General features: G+C 42.4%; 1 protein-coding gene across 1 annotated transcript; it reads left to right on the top strand.

Moving 5' to 3' along the window:
• Positions 1-13,419: 13,419 nt before the first annotated feature.
• On the top strand, positions 13,420-14,229 carry lratd1 (LRAT domain containing 1; the record flags this gene model as incomplete). Its single annotated transcript, XM_080514479.1, has 1 exon — positions 13,420-14,229. The coding sequence occupies exon 1, from the start codon at positions 13,441-13,443 to the stop codon at positions 14,227-14,229; it is 789 nt and encodes a 262-aa protein (XP_080370605.1). The 5' UTR covers positions 13,420-13,440.
• Between the last annotated feature and the right edge of the window lie 5,800 nt (positions 14,230-20,029).

Genomic DNA, 20,029 nt, shown 5'->3' with positions numbered 1-20,029 from the left:
CGATTGGACCCTCAGGCCCAGTTTAGATCCACAGGCAATGTTTGAAAGTCTCTTAGTCTCTTTGCCTTCTTAAATACCACTTATGATCATTTCTATAAAAAGGAGAATGAAATGTACAATCAGAATAAATTTCCTTTTTTTTCAACAAAGGGTTAAATTCTCATTACCACAATGTATCCAGATCCCTTCACCTGCTCGAAAATGTGTTTCTTTTTTCTTCCTGCACTTAATTTTCCTCTGATATTCTGATTTTGTCAAACTGACCAGGCACCCACATGATGCATCACTTATAGCAGAAGAACTGAAATGGGTTCAAGATCAGATTGCCTCGCTTTATTGAAATCGTGAAAAAAAGCAACACATTTGGTTGCTTTTTTGTTTTTTTTGCTGTTTTTTTTTTTTTTTTTTTGTTCTATGATATTTACATCTACTTCATGAGAATAACCTTTAGAGAAAGCGTGCGCATTTGTATTTCAATTGGCATTGAAGTGAACACACTTGTCCTCCAGAGCCACACTGTGATCACCACCAGCCTCATTCCTATTTTTCCTCTGGCTGTGGGTGTGGCTTCAGCTGGCACTTTCACCCTAATAACCCCCCTCGGCAAGCAGTCCAGTAATCAAGCCTGCTGTTAAACAAAAAACACCCTGTTTTCATGTCCACTTGTGGTCAGATTGTCGCCTCAACAAGTATGATTTTCAGTGCCGCCACTCAGCCTGCAGCCACATGTTGCCATTGATCTCCGATCAGATACCCTATACGCTCCCGATCCCATTTATAGCCACGCTCCGTCTATCCTCCGTGTTGGTTGTAAACTCTGAACCACAATTTATTCAGAGGCACTTGTGCCAAAATTTGCTCGCAGAGGTTGTCAACAAATCACACGGCAGTGACAAAATAGTCTAATCCCGTTTTACAAACACATACATAAACTTTGAAAGTTTGCGGCGTTGCCAGATATTTGGCAGACGAGGTAGTGGGGGTGGTGCACCTAGGCCGGTGCTCTGCAAGCGCCATATCAGCAGAGAGCAGAGTCAGTTGCATCAGTGAATCACTTGGGCTCAGTGGAAACTGTGGATTTGTTGACTGGGAAGCAAAACGCTGGACTTTTTAACACCGACTTCAATTTTGGTGATCTTTGGTAATTGATTTCATGCCACTGCCCTGCAGTAACGAACTATTTTGACAGAGGTGACCTTTGAGGAAACAGAGGAATTGATATCAAATTGGAGAGTGTTTTGCAACTCATTAGCTGCATTGCACCACTGTCTTTAATTTAACCCTCCTCTGTTGGCGTATGAGCTGTTCCCGAGAAGTTGCATATCGAGCAGGAATTTCAAATCATAAATCTTTGAACATTTCTCCGTTGGTTACTCTTTACTTTGAAAGTTTTCCACGATTGCAATAGCAACAAATATTGTGAAAGAAATCCTGGATTCTGGTAATATAGCTCCCAAGAGGAGCGGCCGCTTGACTGTGCCCATTTTTTATTTTACGATGTGCATATCGAACAGTAAAAATGCAAATCTAAAGTGATACACTGCTTACAAAAAACACAAAGACAAACACGATAAAAGATAGAAGGACCTATGAGCGAACGCAGCTTTGACTTCAAAATCCAAGCCGTGAAATAGGATTTTTATTGGCATGTACCTCGTAGCATATTACAGAGCCACTAGGGGGCCCTGGGACAGAGCTCGCGTCGTAACATCACAACTTTACCACAGCGAAATATCGGCAACCCCCCCCGACACAGCTCTGCCTTTAATTTATCTTTGTGTGGCCGTGTGCGATTGCTTGGATGAGAAAGAACATGTGTGCGCTGCACGTGGGCGTACGCTCTCTAGGCTCTACAATCCATAAAATGAATGTTCTACCTTGGCCCTGATTTGAACCCCTTACATCATCCATTATTGTCTCCCACATCTCTCTTTACACACACACACACACACACACACACACACACACACACACACACACACACACACACACACACACACACACACACACACACACACACACACACACACACACACACACACACACACACACACACACACACACACACACACACTAATCAGGGCGAGGCAGCCAGTGTAAGAGGCAAAGGTCTGCGAGGTTGTTTGATGGCAGATTAGGCTAGCGTGTCAGACAAGGGAACAGGCCACACAGGAGGGAGTCACATGCTGATTCTGTCCCCACACACACACACACACACACATACACACACACACGGGACAACACACTCGCACACATGAGGGAGGAAGGCATGCAAATACCTCAACAAAGGAAATGTGGCGAAAACATGTTTTTGGAATCCGGACCCACCAAGGTCAGGCCTTTTCTGTTACAAGCTGGTTGCAAAGTGGAAAGGTTGAATAAAGCAACAAGAGGACAGAGTGGAGCTTTAAATAAAGGACACCTGATTTAATTCAGATACAACTGCAGCACAGCTTGTAACTCACCTGAATTTTGGGAGACACGTTATCAGCAATGCCTGGGAGCGAGCGGCATCAGTCATGACCAATCCTATCATCATCAGCATCATCATCATCATCATCATCATCGTCGTCGTTTGTACTGGAAATCTCTCCTAATGTGAGCAGTTTTCGGCACATCTGCCACAAAAGCTTCTCCCAAGGGGATTTCGGCGTCCTTGTACAGAAGGTGCAGAATCGACACAAATAAATACACCTTAAATCAAATTAACTTGCGGGGAGATAACACTTTCGCTTACCTCAGTGTGGGAACCATGGCGCAGTGGGAAGCCCTGTGAGAAAAGCGTCATGGGACCTTTGTGATGTCTCACAGTGAGCTGTAGACAAAACCAAGCCTTCCATTACGCCCTTGGATGAAAACAGTTATCACACCATAAGTCGGAGATTGTATATGCAAAAAGAATCAAGCATGAGGTACATTTTCATAATCAATTGTGTTCTTGATGAATACACTGAATATACACTCAAATTTTTAAAAATTGTTTGTACACTCTGACTATGATCAAAACAAATGCGAAAAGTAAAGCTCACAATTGTTTGGCATCAAAGCTGCACTGTGATGCATGATAAGAACCTCCCCACCCCCATTATGCCAGTTAAGTTCAGGGCAAATCAATAGAAAACAACAACAACCGCAGCAAAATGGAAAAATAGCTTTTTTTGTGGTGCATGAAGTAAAAATAAAAACCACTTTTCAGAAAGTGCTACCACACAGTGAGAGCAGCCAGTGTCATTGCTCTTTCAACCATAAAAGCCCAATATGTGTCACTGAATTTTACTTTCCCTGTTGCTTTTCAAACAGGCCAGCCGCCCTAAACTTATGACCTTGTTAATGATTAAGATTCATGTGATCTTTATAGTTTCATTTAACAGTTTTTCATGGGAAATATAATGACCTGAATACTTCTCACATGCAGCCAAGTAGAGAGAGGAAGTAAATTGCAATGTTTCTGTTGAAATTGGCCAAATTTAAAGGGAGGGGGGGTTGTTGGAGAAAAAAAAAACACCCTCAAAGCAAGTTTCTGTCTATTTCTATGCCACTTCACCATTTTCATATTTGGAGCTACAGCTGCTGAAAGCTGAACACCGAGGAAGCTGTCATGATCCAGACAAATATCAAATAAATACACAGAGCATGTCACAATCAGACACCCGGGGGATCAAAAGAAAATCAAGCTCTACGAGAAACATCAGCGATGTAAGCTTTCACCTTTTTTTTCCTTTTTTTTTTCTCGCATGTTTCTAAGCTAAGAAGAGCAGGAGAAGCTGGTAATTGTGGTGCATTGAAAGACTGAATAATGGGTCAAATAAGGTTTCGGTTCCTTGTGTGGATGTGGAGCATGGATAGAACGCTTGACTCATTGTAACAATATTCCTGGTTTGATTTTTCATTCTTGCATGTTGAAAAAATGTTGTAGCAATACATAAGGTTCACTTTGACCTACCTAATGTTTCTGTTGTTTGTTTTTTATTGTAAAATGTGCTTTAAATATTGGTTTTCAATAATTAATCCACTAATTTATTTATTCATTCATTCTGTCACCATTTTGTCCATCAAACTCACCCAACGTCTTTACTAAAATGAACGATTTAAACATAGGAAGGACTCAAACTGAGGCAGAATACCATGAATGTGTCTGTCACCTGCCATCTGGAGCACTCCGCTCAGTCAACACTTTTCACTCAGCCAACAGTTTAACTCAAACAACTTTATTGACAGACACAACAGAGGGAAAAAAAACACATAGTTAATGTGTGCTAGTGTGCCCAGGAAACAGGATGATGAATGTACTTTGGTTAAAACGGTGAAGGAGGATAAACACGGGTAAGGCCACTGTTCTCTGGCCGTTAATTGCTTTAACCTTTATTCATCTGGGTGAGGTTTACTTACACACACACACACACACACACACACACACACACACACACACACACACACACACACACACACACACACACACACACACACACACACACACACACACACACACACACACACACACACACACACACACACACACACACACACGAGGGCTGCCGGCTGGAAGTTACAATCTCAGTTACCGGCTACGCTGTTAGTTAACAATGGCATTCGACCGTTTGGTGCAATGTTCTTGTTCTTGCTCACCTTTTCCATCCAAATTCCTTTCACTGGGAAATGGGAGTAATATGATTTAGAATGAATGGGAATGATATTTGTCATGCGCTAGCATTGTGATGTATGACTTACTTTCAGCTTTCAGGCTACAGCGCTATTTGTATTACACTGTTTAATAAATTCTTTGCTTCTCCAGTACTAGGCAAACACAAATAACAAATGGATTTGGTTCCATGTTTTTGTCCTAGAATGCGTTTCACAACGGTTGCATCAGGTCCATGTGAAATGGGGCAGTGTGTGCAAGGTTATACCAGTAAAAAAAAAAAACTGAAAAAAAACCCCAATGTTGACTTTGTATAACACATGCCTCTGGAAAGAATGTTTCTTCCCACACCCCAAGTCGATTTGGAGAGAAATTAAAAATCAAACTGTGTTTCACTGGGGGTGATCATGTTGCACAGCTGGTGGAAGCGCAGTCACATGAAACGTTTGTCCAGGAAAATGACCTCCGCCTGACCTCTCTCATGCTGCTCAGTCACACACACACACACACACACACACACACACACACACACACACACACACACACACACACACACACACACACACACACACACACACACACACACACACACACACACACACACACACACACACTGACACACATGGTCTGGTGGTGTTGCTGATGTTGGCACATTTGCGCTCTGGGACAAGAGCTGCTTCATTGGCACTGATTACTTCTTTATCCTTCCCCTGCAAACACCAGCCAATATCCCCCTGCATACCAATGGACTTACACAAACCAGACAGAGATGGGCTGGAAGGAGGGGGGAAGACGCATGGAGCTGGAATGGTGTGCAGCCACTGTGTGCCAGATAAAGACTTCACATCAATACTCTTTGTTATACTTTAGTCTTTGCACCAGAAACGTCACTGCACTAATCAAGTCAATATTTCTTCATAATTTAGAGTGACACAGCTGTATGGTGCATGAGCAGCAAAGAGGAGATTTATTGTAGCAATTAGAAAAAAGTGAAATAAAGAAAGAAATATTGACAGCATACACTCTTGATGTAGTATTTGTAATATAAGATTGTTTAAATTCCTCAGCTTTGCTTATGGTTTGGGCCGTAGGAAGGTTTCCCAACTCAATTCGTCAAAAATGCGATAAGATTGTGTAAACGTTTTTATTTGAAAGACCCAGACTGTAGAGGGATCCCACAACCTTTCTTACAGTGCAGCTGTTGCTTTGAGTGTATCTTACTTTTTACACAAGTAGATGGGTCAATTTATTGCCTCAACTAACCAGTCCTGATGATTATTTTGTCAAGGCTATTTCACTATTTTCAAAGAAATACCATCAGAATTTGAAGAAAACATAAAAGATAACACCTACAATATTTGATGCATTCAATGGCACCATAGCTCTGTCTGTTAAACTCTCAGGTTTTTACAATTTTACTGTAAGTTACATGAAAAAAGTTCAAGTCTTTAGCATTTACACTTATAAGGTGAAATCATTGGATTAATGCATCTTAAAAATACAGTGTTATTGAGACATATTTTGCAGGAGACCCTAAACATATGATCGCATGTCAAAATTGTAATATATTTGTTTTACATTCAAATTAAAATTGTGCAAACTGTTTAGAGAATGTTTGTTTATCATCCGTCCCCATGAAATAGTATTAAAAGCATTTCAGGGATGAAAAATATTAGAGTGTAGAAGTAAAGATGTGACACTTTCTGCTGTTAATAAACCATATTTAGTGAGCAAAAAGCTTTTACCTGACTTATGATTTACTGGGCTACAACCTTCTGTCAACTCAGCATATTGGCCCTTCGCACTACGATTCTGTTAACTACAGTACACAGCATCACACTGAGTTATGTTTCTATTCGGCAGGTTCAGTACGGAGAGATAAAATTCAGCACCTCTGCCTTTTTCGCTGCACATACACACGCGGGGCTGAGAAAGGTACACATCTTTTCAAAGCAGAATGACTGTGGCGGCATTTACTTGGAGATGGAGAGGAGTTGAATCTGCAGAAGTGCACACTGAGGGCCACGGCGATGGGCTTCGGACGTGTCGGATGGGGGCCTTTCCTGAATGAGCCATAGTCCACAGTCTGAGGAAGGCTGATAAGACCGGATGGAAGACCTGCTTTTCACCCACGGAACAAAACTCACAATGAACTCTGACAAAACCTGTCAATACATCCAGTAAACACCCACACATACAGTAAAAGTAAGTAAACTAAGTATTAGAATCTGATTGTATCAAGATAATAATCACTGCCAAAATAGAGAAGACGTATAGTTTAAATTTGAAACACATAGTAAATATTGTAAATCTTGCAATCTTTTATATTTTCATGAATGTTTTGAGCAAAATATTAATATGACGTCTAGATCATCAGCTGAGCTTCAATTATTTATTTATCTTTTAAAAATGGGGAAAATAGAGGGAAGAAAATTGAGCAACAGTAAAACAAACACAAACCATTTTTTTTGGAAGAATTTTGTTGCAGAAAACCAAACACAGTACAACAAATGAAGTTGTTACGGATCACAATGGGAACACTGGCTGTATTTGGAAGAACATGGAGGGAGATTGTTGGAACTGGTGTGGCACAGGATCACTTTTGCCAACTCAATCCTTTGTTTTGGCAAAAAATGACATTTCGTGACCAAACTATTCCAATTCTTCCCCCTGTTGAATTGCAAGATGCCTTGGGACAGCTTGATGCCATATGTATCAGTCTGGATGTGAACCAGGGTCTTTAAGCTCCGACTCAACAAACATTATACGCCTCCATTAAAGCTACAATTCTAACGAAACAGCAACTTCACATGTATACATGTTTTGTTAGTTCATGTACTTTCCAGATCAAGAGCCAAAGTGTTGGTTTGTCCCATTTTTAGCAACATCCGTCATTTTTGGGGGGCAACAGAAGCTAGGACATGAAGGCAAAACTGCTCATGTTACAATTCATACGCCAGGATGGTCGAATTGAATTTTATTAATTTGGATATTTGCGCTGTAGAAAGAGATAAACTTTAATGTTTTTGAGTACATAAAAAACTTTTTGCTGACAGAAAAAGTAAGATAAACAAAATAGTAATGTTCTTTATCATTGTGTTGGAAGAATCACATTGCAGTAAATTGTTGTATGAAGTTATGAAGTGCTCAGACAAATGCTTTGACTCCGTTATACAACTCCACACCTCTCACATCCTTTATTTAAATTACAACTGTTGAGCCCATAATGAATTTGATGGGACGACTTGCACAGAATATTTGCATTCTGCATTGTCAGATAATGATTTCAGATACTGAAATTACTTTGTTATTTTGTCATTACTCCAGTGAGACCACAAAACACAACAATCAATCTTTTACAAAGATTGTGAGGACTACTTATCCTCTAGTCTGCTAAATTATTTTCAGCTTTTTACCATAAGAAGGAATACATTTAATCGGAGCTGTCAAAACTCACTCATCTGTAGTGAAACTAAAGCCGATTATCTTTAAACACATATGTCTGAAAGCTGTACTTTGTTATTTTTCCACATCAAAAGACATTGCTATCATCTTTTGGGATCATGGAGAATAGAAATGACTGAGATGCCTCAATATATGAAGCCCAAAGTGTTTCGCTACTTTTCCACGGATTCACCAGTTGAGAGACATTGTTGGGGACATTCACACATCCTTTCAAGTTGATGATTTGTGTGAAGAAAAGACCTTTGACTGAACCAGGTGGTTCTTGTACTGCAGCTTCTTGGCACCACGGTGCATTGTTAATAAAACATGCGGCACATTGTGATGTATTTTTTTCCTATAGACAGACTTTGCTTGACAGAGAGAAAAGCAGTTCTATATAAACTATATTGTTCATAATTACCACTAAGATGCTTCACTTGCACTTAAGAAAAAAGTAGTAAAGTTGTGGAATGATGAGGACATAATGTTGTTTAAGGCAAGATTATGTGAAATGTTTTCTGAGCAAGAAAACACCACAGAGCTGTACCAATTGATTTAAACTCAAAAATAACAGCGCTACTGCTTCAGTCCTGTGAGGGTTTTTTCCCTACAACAGAAAGATGTTTGTGCATGACAGCCACAAAGGAAAAGTAGGTGTCTGTCACAGGTACACTGGTAGTTAGCCATATGTGCTATGATTGGAGCTAATTAGCACACAGCTGAATCCAGTTATTATGCTTTTACCGTTGAGTTTTTGAAAAGGTTGCCAAGGAAAACACCAACCTCTTATAATACAAAGAATGGCTCTCATCAGAGCCCCGTCCTCAAATTGCGGTGAAATCCGGGTCCTGTTGTGCCGTGTTATTAAACTATTATTGGACCATCATTTGCACAACATGGGGACAAGCCTGTCGAGGAATTCTAACTGCATGTTTCACAAGAGCAAATTGTGGCGCTTACAACTTCCAACTATCAATCCATCTTCTACACTGAATTAGCCAATAGTGTGGTGAGAGAGCGACGGACACACCTCACGATCACACGCTCACATTCACCTCCAGGGGTAACAATTAGCCTCAAATGCATGATAAATGGCAAATGGCAAATGGATTTTACTTATATAGCGCTTTCACACCGCTTGAGCGGTCCCCAAAGCACTTTACACTGTTAATCAAATTCATCCATTCACACACACACTCACACACCACTGAAGGCAGCTCCCGTGCAGAGGGCTCAATCCATCCATAGGGAGCAGTTTGGGGTTCAGCGTCTTGCTCAAGGACAGCTGGCCAGAGGGGGTATCGAACCTGCAACTTCCCGATTGAGAGACAACCAATCGAGCGTCGAGCCGACCGCCTCTTGACGTGCTCATAACAAGACGTGAACGAGCTTAAAGAGCACGGTGAAACACTAAAAATGATTGAACCTACTTTAAATACTGAGAAGAAGAACGGTTCATATCACCAAGTATTGCATTTGAGCTTTATTGTTCCCCTATTTGACAAATATCTTCATTGTGGTTAGATGATGATGATGATGATGATGATGATGATGATGATGATGATGATGATGATGATGATGATGATGATGATGATGATGATGATGATGATGATGATGATGATGATGTCCATCTGGACCACCTAAGCACTTACTAACACCGATGATATCCTTCAAGATAAACCTGCTTTAATAGAGTGTCTCCTCATATTATTGCCATCTGTTCGGTTTCATTCAATATTCATGCTCCAAAACAACAACAACAACAACAACAACTTAATATATTTTTATTGGTGTCAAGGCTATCCGATTCTCTTTTTTACCCCATCGGAACAGACCCATTGACAGCCACAAATCTATCACATAGAGTCGCTGGAGAAAAATAATTTCTGCAGCAGTACACCCTACACAAGGGCATGAGTCTAGATAACCGTCATCCAGCATTTACATAAGTGTTATTACATACCATCTCACAGAGTGATGGTAATTGCAATTTTTTGGTGCAGCTGCAACATTTATAGGCACACTGCTTTGCTCCCTTGCAAGGTTTTGTGTCAGGTTTTTTTTTTTCATTCTCCAATTTATACATCAGAAAAACTGGTTCTTACACTGAGCAGTCCATCTCCAACAACAGTGAAAATACGGCAGCTAAGTGCACTAATATTTTCACCTGACACTTCTCTGTAGCCGACTCTGCTCTTTGACCTCACCTAGAAACTAGTAAAGATTTTTTTTTGTTGTTGTTTTTTTTTTTTTTTGGGAGGGATCAATAGAGAATCACAAAATAAGCTTACATTGTGTTTTTCTGTTGCATTGGTGTTTCCCTCGAAGCAAGAAAACCAAACAAAAAATTAAATATTTTGAGAAATTCAAGGACAGAATGTTGAAATTGGAATGTTTTCTGTTTATGTGCTGCGAGGACGTAACAAATGGGAGACTTCTCATGGATTGTAACAACTTTTATTACTCCTAACATCCATGGCCTCGCCTCCAAATCTTCCCCCTGTCCACATACATTCATACAACAGTCCTTACAGTCAACACAGAAATCCCACTAAATGATATTCAGCGTGTACAGAATGGTGGTGGCGTTCTTAAAAAGTTGATGCCCCCTCAGGAGGAGTGACTTGATACAGCTATGTTTCTACTCGAGAAGACACACCTATTATTCTGCAAATATCCAAAGCTCTCTAAGTCTCGCAGTCCATAAATTCATGGCCAGCATGTGTGTCTGGGCGCTCAGCTCCAACAGTAGGAGATACATATGGTATGCGCAAGCATTTCTGCACATTTGCATACTAATGTGTGAATCCGTTAATCACTTTCATGTGAGAGATAGACCAACTGACACATGTCATTTGAATCCATTTGTGGACAGCTGCATGTGAGTGTGTATGCCAATGTGTTTTATCTGCGCTGTATAGCATTGCAGCATATATGATTTAGTTAGTAATTAGGGGATAGAGACGTATCCAATTATTGGGGTTGTGAAATATCACCCCGTCTCAGTAGTTATTCCAGCGCTGTCTGCACTCTGCCTTATTATTACAACAGCTGCATATATGATTAGGTGTGTGCATGTAAGATGGAGAGAGAGAGAGAGAGAGAGAGAGAGAGAGAGAAAGAGAGAAGGTACAGTATATTTGTGTGTCTGCGAAAGGTGGTCTCCACGAAGGAAACTCATTTCTGCTCCTTGTAGATTATAGGTGGCGAGACCACATGCCTATAGGAGCTGCAGCCAAAGTCATTGCTGACAGTCCCATGACACCTTGTGTGCCTGTGTGGGCAAGGCACTACACAGCTCATTAAAAAAAAAAAAAAAAACTTTTCATATTACCTTCTGTACTTTTCTCTCTCAGTGTAAGTACATGGATATACACAAAGGGAATTACAAGTAATATATTAATCACACCACTCTCAAGTGTGAGGAGACTAAAAGGCAATCAGCTTTGCTCTCGCATGGAAGTGTGAGCACACACAAACACATACAAACAAACAGCTGCATGGATGACTGGGTGTGAGCCAATTTTTGCATATATGTACAGTCATAGCTCACTTAGTGAAAAGTCACCGTTCACTCTCCCTGTCACCAGTGGAAACAAAGACCAGGGACCGATATATGTCAGCAACTAGAGAGCTGCTATCTCGTGCCATCTGGGAGAGGAAAGAGAGAGATACTCTCTGGAGCTCTCCAGATGCTGCCTGAAGAGATGCACAGATTTCTGAAGCAGAAGTAAACACAGGAAACAGACACTCAGTAGACAGAGGTCTGGTATAAACAGTGAGGTGGCGATCCACTCTGGGTAATACTGATAAAAAAAGAAAGACATCACTGCAAAGCAGACACTACAAGCATTTCTCTAGGATGCAAAATATGCAAGTGTATAATATATTATGCATGCACAAGTTAGTCACCAGGTGAAATTTGATGTGCATTTCATTTCAGTTGAGTTTTGTTCTGAGACACAACATGACTGGAAATTAAAACATTATAGACTTTGTGTATTAATCTCCCTCTGGACTCCTTTGTTCTGTTCCTGCCTTGCACACAAACACACACCTGCCTCCAGCTTCTCCTTTAAAAAAAAAAAAAATACAATTTCTAGTAGGCAAACATGCACCACAGTCTCAGATACTGGAGCACAAGAGATACAGATTACAGTGAGGCTGCTGGAGCATGTGGGAATAATTTACAGGTTGCATATAGGATATGAAGGAATAAACCTCTGCATGAATTCACAAAGATGGAACCACACAAGTCATGTCCTGCATTAACTGTGTTCACATGATAAGGATGAAGTTTCGGGAGTTTTAAGAGCCTGAGCTTCTCCTTCTGAGATATGCTAGTTCTTATCAGAAATGACTGTTTCCTTGAACTTATATATACGGACTGTGCTGATCATGGAGAGAATTCCACAGCTCTCTGACAACAAAAACCCATGCCACGGTAACAGCCGCCCATCGCCGCCAGCCGTATGAAGCGCGCACCATTGGCACATTTCACTGAGTGACACCGTCAAGGGCAGTTCCCATTGGTTTGGAGCCAACGGAGCCGGGACTGAGCTCCAGTTACAGGCTGCAGAGGCGGAGCGCGGCGGCCGAGGCGGAGCTCTCCTTGGTACTTAACGGAGCAGGCGCTGAAAGCAGTGAAGTACGAGCTCGCACGACAGCCGGAGCGCTCTGCGCGCGGTGCGAAGAGTGAGGGACAAGCGTCAGAAGAAAGAGGAGAGGCAAAGGAGGGAGCAGGAGTGCAGGGGACAGTGCAGCCCTCTGTTCAAATGGACAACAAGGATATTTAACCATTTGCCCTGGGAGCGCACAGGTATCTTCCTTTTTTTCCCCCCAGTTTGTATTTATTTTACCTCGTGCGTAAAGACGCCAGACTGGTCTTTATTTATATTGGCTTCTCTTGTCTACTTTTTACGCTGAAGCTGTCAGCTGCATACAAATTTTTTTCCCCCTCTTATCTGCTTTCTTTGCATCGGAATCGCATGCCTGTCACATTCCCCTGGAATTAATGATTGACTAATGTGTGTGAAGGGACCAAGGGGCAATTGAGCGTTGATTGTGTCAGTGTACTCTTTCTGCTCAATAATAGCACTTAATAGATCTCTCCCTCTGTGTAAATGACTGCTGAGAAGTGTTGAGCTCTTTCTACAAAACATTCTTAATCTATTTAGAGCGGGGATTTAACTGCACCCAATCGTTTTGTGCATAATGGGTCTTGTTCTGTGAGAGGTAAATATAAACTGTTTGGCGCTGTATTCCACTGCTAATGACACTACACTCTCTGGTTCTCACTCTCCACTTCTCCCCTCGCCAGACACCGCAGTCCATGCCTCTGCCTTGCCAGGTCATTGATGGGAAATCAACTGGATCGGATCACCCACCTCAACTACAGCGAGCTGCCCACGGGGGATCCGTCCGGGCTGGAGAAGGACGAGCTGCGGGTCGGTGTCGCCTACTTCTTCTCTGACGAAGAGGAGGAGGTGGACGACCGCACTCCGTCCGACTGCGGCTTCACCAAGGACCACAGCCCGACCGAGGAGGGACCCTTCTCGGTGAGCGAGGTGGAGTATTCAGCCTTCTGCTCCCAGGAATGCATCTTCTCCAAGCTGCGGGAGAACGAGGACTTGAACGTGTACTCGGCCAAAACTTTGCTGACTATGTGCAAACCCGGGGACCTGCTGGAGCTCGTGGCGACCGCGCAGGCCCCCCACTGGGCCATCTTCGAGCAGGACGACCAGGTCATTCATCTGCACAAGGGGGAAATCCGCAAGGACAGCCTGCTTGAGATCAGCAGCGGCCGGCACGGGAGAATAGTCAACAACCGGTACCGCTACCGGCCGCTTCCGTCCGATCTGGTGATGCAGAACGCGGTGGGACACCTGGGCCTGAGCAGCGAGGAGATATGCTGGACCAACTCGGAAAGTTTCGCAGCTTGGTGCCGCTTTGGGAAACGGGAGTTCAAAGCGGGCGGAGAGGCGCACTCGGCGGAGCAGCAGTACTTCCTCAAAGTTCACCTGTCCGGCAGCGGGGTGCACACGCTGGTCTTTCGCAGCCTGGAGGACATGATCCGGGAGAGGAGGCGAGTGGACGCCAGTGGAATTCTCAAAGAGCTGTCTTTGGTTAACGGGGGCAAAGAGTGATCAGGGATTCCGTTTGATACCGTCTCCTCCTCCGCTCGCCCTCCCTTACAGCCTGCCTCCTCCAAGCCAAGTGCGCACGGACGCACATTTTTACGCGCGCGCGCGCGCACTCCCACACACAAGCACACAGACGCACACACATGCAGAGACCTGTTGGTTTTGGACTGTCTGCTTGTCTCGGATGGACCCGGGCCGTCTGGACCACAGGCGCAACTGTGGAATCTCCTATCAGTTTTGTTGAGAAATGAGAGAGCGCGGCCATATAAACAGACAACGCCCCTTCAGATTAGATTTCGTGCTGAGTGGGACACACGATTTCTAATTTAAAAAAAAAAAGAAAGAAAGAAAGAAAAAATAAACATGACCCGGAAAAGCGAAATCACCTTTACAACCCCCACATAGCGCACACGGCTTGGTATGGTTTTCTGTTTAATTTGTCGGGATAATGGAGCTGGCACCTTCTCTGCATAGGGTGCCTGCTGCAGCAGACCAGACGGTGAGACCGGGAGAGGGAGGGAGGGAGGGGGTGAAAGATATTGCTCTGGGATGGCTCGCGAAAAAGTCTCCCTTCTATTTTTTTACTGTTAGCTTTAAGACCGGGACATACCACTACACAGATCCAAGCCACTAAGTCATAGACCTCTTGACAGTTCCTGCTGACGACGCAGTTGCCTAAACAAAGCATTTTTTTGGCTTGATCAAGCTCCCCTATTTGCCATATCAAAAGAGTATTGTCATTTTCACAATGCTGTCATCCTGCTCCACAGCACTGGATGTATGTGTAAATTGTATTCATATATATTTGGTTTCAATTTGAGTCCCTTATTTTTGTATTTACGTTTAGTGGATTTAACCCTGATCTCTTTTTTTGGTTCAAATAAATGGAGGTTGAAATATGAATATAAGATCTTGGTCTATCAGGTGTTGTTTGGTCACACATACAAACACAGTCTCTCACTCCCTTACTCTCACACACACTTACACACAGGGCTGTATGAATTATTGATGTTCCACTGCCTCCTGACCTGCCTTCAGCCAAATAGGCTTCATATATCTCCCCAGTATTTGGAGGCAGTAAAATAGTCATCTGCATCAAACCCATAAAGGTTTTATGAAAAATCCATAAGGGATCTGGGGGCTACAGTATATAGGCAGCTGTATATGGTCAATTTAAAAACATAGTCAGTGGCCACAGGTATTATTTTCTTTAAGCAGGTTGATATTCAGACATCTCCAAGCGTGTCTAACCGCCTGTGCTTTCCCAGCTTTATAATAAGCTGTCCTGACATTTTGGCACATATTGTACAACTATGGTAGATAATTCTTATCATGAAATGAGCACAGTATGTTATTATGACTACTGTGGTGTCTTTGTTTGCTGTGGCTTTATCTCTGGATTGGATGTTATTCCTGTTATGAGGGTCAGAGTGCACTTTTAATTTCTTGGGGGTCTGATCTGCTATATTGTTGATGATATGTCCAGTTAGCTCATTGGTGTGAAGACAGTCTGAAAGAAACAGAGACGAGGTTTATTTGAAGCTGTAATGTGTCCCTCTGTTGAGCCGGCTGCCCCAGTGGTTCTATGATTCCCTTTTGATTCCATATAGAATTGAATGGCCACTGTGCACCATGGTTGAGATGGAGAGATTTTCAAAAATATCTCAGTGCCCCTATACTCGACTGGTAAAAATCCTCATTCTGAGGTATGTATTTGTGGCTTGAGCCTCCGTGTGGTAATGAGTAAGAGAGCTGCAGTTGTTTTGGCAGTAGCCATTTGAGGGGGATGGTAGACAGACTTTGTGTAACAGAGGGAGAGAGAGACAGAAAGAGAGAGAGCATGCAAAGTTATCCATGTGTGTCCGTGTTTGTCTCTGGTGGGACTGGTGTTGGTTGGTCTAAATGATGTTTGATGACCTGTTATTCTTAATCAGATGCAGGTCTTACGTCTGTTCTGCATATCTGATTGTACAGATGTTGCAGTCTGAGCCCATAGATGAGTCTCATGTCAGAATACAAACTAATAGGCCTGTGAATCATGTAAACATGCCTTGGGAAGATTTACTCCAGTTATTGACCTAAATACTTTGCTGTATTGGCTTTGCTGAAGGATATATTGGCACATTTCTCTCTCATATCATCCTTTTATTCTCATTTACTTGCGTTACAAAGAGCCAGTATTTTTCTATTCTGCTTTCCAGTATGCACTGTATCCCTTTGTCACAACATACTATTAGAAAAACATATGTCACCAAAAAAAGTGGAACTTAAGATGTGTACTGAAGTATTAAATTGAAACACGTCTCGCTGCCAAAGATATTACCTTTGCAAAGAAACACAGACTCCAGATGGATTCAGATAAACAAAGCTGTTTTATCAGTTTGCTTTCTTCTGTTTTACCTGCTGACAAGTGCCCTGGTTGTTCAGTTCATCTTGAACAGGCTTCTGTTTTAAACTGAGGTTGCCTCAAGTGGGTGATTACGTGTGTGCGTGTGTATGCGTGTGCGTGTGCGTGTGCATATGAGTGTGTCAGACGTCCCCTGTGAGTACGAAAAATCAGGGTACTGGGGCAGCCGGTGTTAGCGTTCATATGTGTGTTTGTGGTTGTGACTAATAGGCCTTACAAAAATGGATGGGTGCATACGTAGGTGTGTGTATGTACCTGTGTGTGTGTGTGTGTGTGTGTGTGTGTGTGTGTGTGTGTGTGTGTGTGTGTGTGTGTGTGTGTGCGTGTGTGTGTGTGTGTGTGTGTGTGTGTGTGTGCGCGTGTGTGTGTGTGTGTGTGTGTGTGTGTGTGTGTGTGTACTCCAGGCAAACAATGCAGCTCACATTGTTAGGATGAGGAAAGACTTTTGCCACCTGAGAAGATACTGGAAAGATGCATTAGTTTACACACACATGTGTTTTGTGTGCGCACGCGTGTGTGTGTGTGCGTGCGTGCGTGCGTGTGTGTGTGTGTGTGTGTGTGTGTGTGTGTGTGTGTGTGTGTGTGCACGCTCTATCAGCCATATGCTGTGTGCATGTATAGTCATAAAAATCGGCATCTTTGTATCCATCTGTGACTGTGTGAAAGTAAATGCTGTTACTAGGGAAACTCCACACACTGTATATGCACCGAGGTCTTGCGCCTGCACGCACTTATGTGTGAATGCGCAAACCTTTCACAGCTTTCACGGGTAGCCGATAGCTTTAATAACTAGTCGTGTAAGACAAACACTTGACAGCCAAATCCTTCTTTCTCTCTCCATCGCGCATTTCCTCTCTTTCACACACACACACACGCATTGTTTCACTGGGGACAAGCTATTGTTCCTCCAGTTTGGATGTTTTAAATTCACACAGGGTGTTGTAATCAGTGCGTGTGTGCGTGCATGCATGCGTGTGCATCTGGACAAAGGATCCTTGCAAGCCTGCTGCCAGCTAAAATCATCCGTCTCAGAGGAGATGTTCTGAGGGGGAACAAGACAGAATATTCTGTCTGCACTATGCCTTTAAGAGGATCTCCCTCTAATCTAGATACTGGGCCTGAGGACTCCCAGTAGATTTGAAGATCTTTTTTTTTCTTTAGGATGGGTGCTTTATTGAACAGCGACACAGCTGGTGATGGAAACGAAGCAGCAGCCAATGGGTTACATATTGTTTATATGAGGGAAACAATCGTTCCCTTCCGAACATCCGCTGTAAAAATGGCTTCCCACATGTTACATGTTTGAATTCCCACCTACGTGCTGACATTTAAACCGATTACACACCGCAGCACATTTCTGAATTACAAGGCCAACAAGACCTCCCCTATCAGTGCCCCTCAAAGGTCTTTATAGGAAGCTGATTACATGGATTTGTAGTCTTTACAAACAATGGCTCTTTACAACATCGACTTGAAACCTGTGTGCATCTGTTGATGCGGACAAATACTGCAGATTATATGCATCAGTTGTAATACAATTATCCTGAAACACGGTGGCTATATCAGGTGACATATTAATGTATTATAACTTTTTTTTTAATTTACCTTTATGTTGGTGGAAACACGAGCTCAGAAAAATCTACTGTTGAACACCAGTCTCAAAGGTTTGAAATTGACTCCGACTTGAGTAAATATTCTACAGCATATCAATGTTTGATTAAAAAAATGCCCTTTTTCAAAAGGTAATGTGCTTTCTTACATTCTTTATGACTCACAACTGACTTTATTTCAATTCACGCCTTCAGAAAGGTAAATATATACAATAACCTTAAATTTGCCAGTGTGGGGCACGCTAAAACCTCTATGAAATACTTGATACAAAACAATCTCCAGCCACTAAAAATGTCTCCACTCCGCCTGTTAAAAATGACATACATATGCAAACATGGGTGCGCCCAGCTTTAGGTCTGACAGTTGAGCCAACTGACATGCAAATAAACACGTCGATCCAAAGAAGGTCTTTTGTGTGTATGCTGACATGACAGGATAAGTGATAACACCTGTTTCCACATTTAGCAGTGCAGTCTGCTAATGGCCTTTTGTGTGAAATTTAAAAGAAGAACGCCACTTCCTTGTGCCAGGACCATTTAAATAGTGTGTCCATAGGTCATGTGACTTTGACATGTTTTCTGGAAACCTTTAACAGGAGGTTGTATTGCTATCGTGTGGATTCTGGTGACATCTTTACATACTTAAGAAAATACTAGCATTTAAGATGCTCTATTGCAATGGAAACAGCAGTATTTGAAATATGTACATTATAGGGAGTGGCTGCTAGTGTTATGGTATGTATTATCATCATTGTCTCCAGTCTTGTCACACTATTTGTTTTGGCAGTTGTGAGTTTGCAATGTATTGGAAGTTGCTCACACGATTACTATTGCTTTGATCACAGAGGGGTAATTACTCTTCTATGATATGTGAAAACAATTTGAAAGCTGCTGTGTCTCAGTTGAGTTAGTTTAAGCATCAGTTAAAGTGTTTCCAGGGAAAGAGGAGCTCTGTTACTATTTCAATAAACTCCTGGCCACTAGCGGCGAAACACCTCACTAATTCTAAGGCCATGTGATATTCTACAAATGTTGGTCAGGGAGGCGAGTCCACAGGCCCCCCCACACTTATTTCTGGTAGGGTGAGCATTGATGGTGTTGTTGGAACACAGAGGAAGTGTAGGAAAGTACGGGCTGAGTGTTTCCTTCAATGTGGCATTTCCACACAGGCACTGACATTTTTAGTGAGCGACCTTGTATTTGACCATGCAGAGATCGGAGGTGAAGTCGGTGGAGGATTTGTGTGATTTGTTTTAAACATCCTCATCAGGTTCCTGGATCTGCTCTTCTGATGCATACTGATGTTCTGAAGTCTCTTGTTGAGGATAATAATGAGTATAGTGTTGGAGTAATCCAGCGTGGAGCTTGCCTCAGCAGCTTTGTTGCTACTTTCGTAACTTTATATTATATCCTACACAAGAGATATTCACGTCAAATATGAGTATACGTATTGTTAATATTTGAGCTCAGCCCACCAGGTAATGCTTGCAGTTTCACTACTTTCCGTCCATTAGATGATAGTTACCATTCCCCTGATTCTGCTTCAGGTTGGACAATCTGCACCCACACATAAATCCCTTGAAAAATTCCGACGTTGTTATGGTGGAAATGTCTGACGTGTCTGCAGGTGCGGTGCACTTCAACATTTACGTTTGCTTGTTAAAACCCTCTTTAGCCGACGCCGTGGTGGCGGTGGATCTCTCTCCAGACATTAGCTACTGTCTCAATTACAAGTGATGACACACATTTAATGGGCTCATGGCAACCGAATGATCTGTGAAGTGCT

This window comes from Blennius ocellaris, assembly GCF_963422515.1.
Source record: "Blennius ocellaris genome assembly, chromosome: 18".
In the NCBI taxonomy this organism is placed as follows: Eukaryota; Metazoa; Chordata; class Actinopteri; order Blenniiformes; family Blenniidae; genus Blennius; species Blennius ocellaris.
This window is presented reverse-complemented; position numbering and strand designations above follow the sequence as displayed.